A 5,140-nucleotide genomic window follows, 5' to 3' on the forward strand; every position below is an offset into this window, starting at 1 on the left:
GGGTGTTATTTCACCACAGTGAGGTGAAATCCGGGTCATATCCTTTTCCTGGGACAACAAGAAGCTGGTTTCCTTTTCTTAAAAGCACAAACGGCAGGAACAAAGCTACAGCTGCTAAAGCATTGGCAGTGGCAGTGTGGCACTGACTGTCTGGCATTGACTCTGTCAGATCAAAACCTTCCTGGGATATTGCACTGTGGTTTACTAATGGGAATTAGTACAGCTTAGTATAAGTTTTTAGTGGAATTAGTTGAAATTCTTGTGAATTCACTTTCAGTCAGGATTCAACACAACAATAGTAATTATCATGAAAAACAAGCATAGCAACCCGTATTCACTTGACAGTGGTAAACTATTGTGTGTAAGTGAGTGCATGTGTATGTATGTGTGTGTAAGTGAGTGCATGTGTGTGTGTATCTGCCAACGACTGTGTGTGTGTTTGCCTGTGACTGTGTTTGTGTGTGTGTGTGTGTTTGCCTGTGACTGTGTTTGTGTGTGTGTGTGTGTGTGTGTGTTTGTGTGTGTGTGTGTGTGTGTGTGTGTGTGTGTGTGTGTGTGTGCTCTCCAATCCCGTACATGCACTCACTTTGTTTTTGGCCTTGATGTCCACCCCTTTCTTCATCAGCTCCCGCATTTTGTCCGTGTCGTTCCTCTTCGCTGCATCGTGGAATTCCTTCTCCGACCGGAGCACTGTGAACAGACATGGGCCATGGGAATGAGGAAGGGAAAAACAGGAACAAGCGTCAGGCTCTCTCTCCGCTCACAAGGCCTGTTCCCTTCACTACAAACTACTGGTAACACTTTACTTCAGTCCTGCAGGTATAATGATTTATAACTTGTTATAAGCACATATGAGCCTTTTATAATGCGCTATATCCATCTGATTTACATGAAGATATTCTCTCATCTCTTTTCCTATCTCTTCCTCTGTCCAGTTTCCTATCTCTTACATATCCAATGGATTTGAGACGTATGGATCGCTGCCTCAGCCACGGATTGATCTGTCAAATGCATTAATTTGCTTTCATGTTGATGTCTGTATCCCTGTAGACCCTGTGGTAATGCTGAAGGCACATACAGTGGGGAAAAAAAGTATTTAGTCAGCCACCAATTGTGCAAGTTCTCCCACTTAAAAAGATGAGAGAGGCCTGTAATTTTCATCATAGGTACACATCAACTATGACAGACAAATTGAGAGAAAAAAATTCCAGAAAATCACATTGTAGGATTTTTTATGAATTTATTTACAAATTATGGTGGAAAATAAGTATTTGGTCAATAACAAACAAGCAAGATTTCTGGCTCTCACAGACCTGTAACTTCTTCTTTAAGAGGCTCCTCTGTCCTCCACTCGTTACCTGTATTAATGGCACCTGTTTGAACTTGTTATCAGTATAAAAGACACCTGTCCACAACCTCAAACAGTCACACTCCAAACTCCACTATGGCCAAGACCAAAGAGCTGTCAAAGGACACCAGAAACAAAATTGAAGACCTGCACCAGGCTGGGAAGACTGAATCTGCATTAGGTAAGCAGCTTGGTTTGAAGAAATCAACTGTGGGAGCAATTATTAGGAAATGGAAGACATACAAGACCACTGATAATCTCCCTCGATCTGGGGCTCCACGCAAGATCTCACCCCGTGGGGTCAAAATGATCACAAGAATGGTGAGCAAAAATCCCAGAACCACACGGGGGACCTAGTGAATGACCTGCAGAGAGCTGGGACCAAAGTAACAAAGCCTACCATCAGTAACACACTACGCCGTCAGGGACTCAAATCCTGCAGTGCTAGACGTGTCCCCCTGCTTAAGCCAGTACATGTCCAGGCCCGTCTGAAGTTTGCTAGAGTGCATTTGGATGATCCAGAAGAGGATTGGGAGAATGTCATATGGTCAGATGAAACCAAAATATAACTTTTTGGTAAAAACTCAACTCGTCGTGTTTGGAGGACAAAGAATGCTGAGTTGCATCCAAAGAACACCATACCTACTGTGAAGCATGGGGGTGGAAACATCATGCTTTGGAGCTGTTTTTCTGCAAAGGGACCAGGATGACTGATCCGTGTAAAGGAAAGAATGAATGGGGCCATGTATCGTGAGATTTTGAGTGAAAACCTCCTTCCATCAGCAAGGGCATTGAAGATGAAACGTGGCTGGGTCTTTCAGCATGACAATGATCCCAAACACACCGCCCGGGCAACGAAGGAGTGGCTTCGTAAGAAGCATTTCAAGGTCCTGGAGTGGCCTAGCCAGTCTCCAGATCTCAACCCCATAGAAAATCTTTGGAGGGAGTTGAAAGTCTGTGTTGCCCAGCGACAGCCCCAAAACATCACTGCTCTAGAGGAGATCTGCATGGAGGAATGGGCCAAAATACCAGCAACAGTGTGTGAAAACCTTGTGAAGACTTACAGAAAACGTTTGACCTGTGTCATTGCCAACAAAGGGTATATAACAAAGTATTGAGAAACTTTTGTTATTGACCAAATACTTATTTTCCACCATAAATTGCAAATAAATTCATTAAAAATCCTACAATGTGATTTTTCTGGATTTTTTTTCTCATTTTGTCTGTCATAGTTGACGTGTACCTATGATGAAAATTACAGGCCTCTCTCATCTTTTTAAGTGGGAGAACTTGCACAATTGGTGGCTGACTAAATACTTTTTTTCCCCACTGTAGGGCCATCAGATTGAATTCCAATCATAGGTTGAGTTCCAACTGGCAGCCTATTCTCTACGTAGTGCACTACTTTGACCAGGGCCCATAAGTAACGCACTATACGGGTGACATTTGGGACGCAGACATAGTCTGGATGTCCCTAAGGCCCTGTACTCACTCAGGTTGGCAACTGATGTAGCCTAAAACACATTTGAAACAGTGGATGTGATATAGCTGATATTTCTTTGGTGATACAACGGACAGTTTGTCTGAACAAAAGTGTTCACACAACCATTGTGACATTATTTTTTGTGCAGAAAATACTCTCTGTTGTTTCATCACTGTTGTGCCAAATGCGTTGTACATCAGTGGTTGCCATAGTTGCCAGTAGGTTCATAAAAACTGCCAGGAACTTATTAATGCTTAAATCAACATTGAGGAAAACATCAAGGTAGAAATCTCATACTACATTCCAACTTTGTGTACACAACATACTGGATATGGCAAACATGTGAGCGCGACTGAACTGTTTCTATATTGATAACTGTGATTTGTTCTGTATAGTCTTCCTACTGTGTTCATAAAGCGTCTTAGTGCTGATCTAGGATCAGTTTTGTCCTTTAATCCCAATTAATACGATTATATGGACAGGGGGAACTGATCCTAGATCAGCACTCTTACTCTGAGACGCTTTATGACAACAGACGCTGGTTTCTGTCATGAGACAACATTGACAGACTGGTTGAAACTGACCTTGATCTGTCTATCCCGGAGGCTATATGCTTGTATTATGCATAACATTGCCAGGCCTACATCAAACGGTACATTGAACATTACAAGTCAGAAAACTAGTGCAATCAGTGGAGGCTGCTGAGGGGAGGACGGCTCATAATAATGGCTGAAACTGAGTTAATGGAATGGCATCAAACATTCCACCCATTCTGCTCCAGCCAATACCACGAGCCCGTCCTCCCCAATTAAGGTGCCACCAACCTCTTATAAGTGCAATGATAAATTGGTGCAAAAACAACAGCTAAACACCGCACCACTAGACCAGGATTTCCCAAACTAGGTCCTGTGGGCCCCCTGAGTGTACATTTCGTTTTTTCCCCTAGCACTACACAGCTGATTCAAATAATCAACTCATCATTACGCTTTGATCATTTGAATCAGCTGTGTAGTGCTAAGTGCAAAAACCAAAACATGCACCCGTTGGGGTCCCCAGGACCGAGTTTGGGAAACCCTGTATTATATGAATAAGCTACAAAACAGTGCTTGACTTGGACTGAAATAGGTGCCGGTACTTATTTTGGGTGCCAGTACTGTTTATATTTAGGTGCAGGGCCTTCACAATACTTTTGAGCTAATAATCTATAAGAGGAACAGGAGCTCAAGCAGTTGAACATTTGAGGTGCCGGTACTCAGCTCCGGTGAGCTCATGCCCAAGTCAAGCACTACTACAATATAATATTTCAGAAGTAATGCAAATGCGATAGGCTATGGTTTCATCCTATAATGAGGAACCCTATGAGCCCTGTCAAGCATCCCTACAACCATTATGTTGCAATATGATAACATAGCCTAGTATTTGAACTGGCTTCAGTTCATGGTAGCTCTTATCAATTAATCAATTATTCTGATCGTATCTGCTCAGATACAGTGTCCGCGCGTACAAGAACCTGCTATAGGCAGGCTGCCTAGACTAGTATATAGGCCAGATGAGCGGAGTTGTCATCACAAAAAGCCATACAGACAGCTATTCCGTTAGTAATAAAATAATTCTAACTACTTACAGATATCATCCTCTGACACCAGATCGTCCTCCATTCTATCAGTGATTCCAAAACGTCACCAATTCAGTTGATTTCATTTTTTGTCGTAATCCGCGATCTGATTCCCATCAAATAGTCTATTATCTGGATCCAGTTATTCTACTATGCGCTCGAAGTGCCGCACACATCCGGGTGTTGAGTGGAGAGCGGAGAGGGACCTGCCCACATTCATTGCCCATCATTTAGATCTGAGAGAGAATAACTGGAACAATTTGATAGACGGTCTATCATGTCAGAGCGCAATAATATTTAGCATGTAATGCTGCGCATCGATGTGATCCAGCTACAGTACGATATGTAAACTAGGCCTTCTGCTTCATGTAAAGCCTTATAATAAATTATGCATTTTTGTTATATTGTATTATAGCGACTAATGTGTGTAGCCTAATAATTATATTTTCGGTGTTTTAAACCGGTATGGCTAGAATATATTTTGCGGTATATATTCTTACAAGTCATTATAGGTCATGATCTATAAAACATCATACAGACTTTAATAACCACTTATGAGTGGTTATGGACGCTTATAGTCAGTGTCGTAACACATTAAGCATGTTATGATAAAAAATTATAGGTATGTACTTCATATAAACTTTTACCGAATATAATTGAATTGAAAAAAAAGAGAGAGAGAGAGAGAGAGCGA

General features: G+C 41.9%; 1 protein-coding gene across 1 annotated transcript in view; it reads right to left on the minus strand.

Moving 5' to 3' along the window:
- ankdd1a (ankyrin repeat and death domain containing 1A) overlaps positions 1-4,651 on the minus strand; it is a 39,578-nt gene extending 34,927 nt beyond the window's left edge. Inside the window, exons 1-2 of the mRNA XM_084154038.1 lie at positions 4,456-4,651; positions 587-690 (exon numbers count right to left, since the gene is read on the minus strand). Of these exons, the coding sequence (XP_084010164.1) occupies positions 587-690; positions 4,456-4,489 (138 nt within the window). The 5' untranslated portion in view covers positions 4,490-4,651. The remainder of the gene's footprint in view (positions 1-586; positions 691-4,455) is intronic.
- Positions 4,652-5,140: the final 489 nt, after the last annotated feature.

This window comes from Coregonus lavaretus, assembly GCF_964263955.1.
Source record: "Coregonus lavaretus genome assembly, chromosome: 37".
NCBI classification, from domain to species: Eukaryota; Metazoa; Chordata; class Actinopteri; order Salmoniformes; family Salmonidae; genus Coregonus; species Coregonus lavaretus.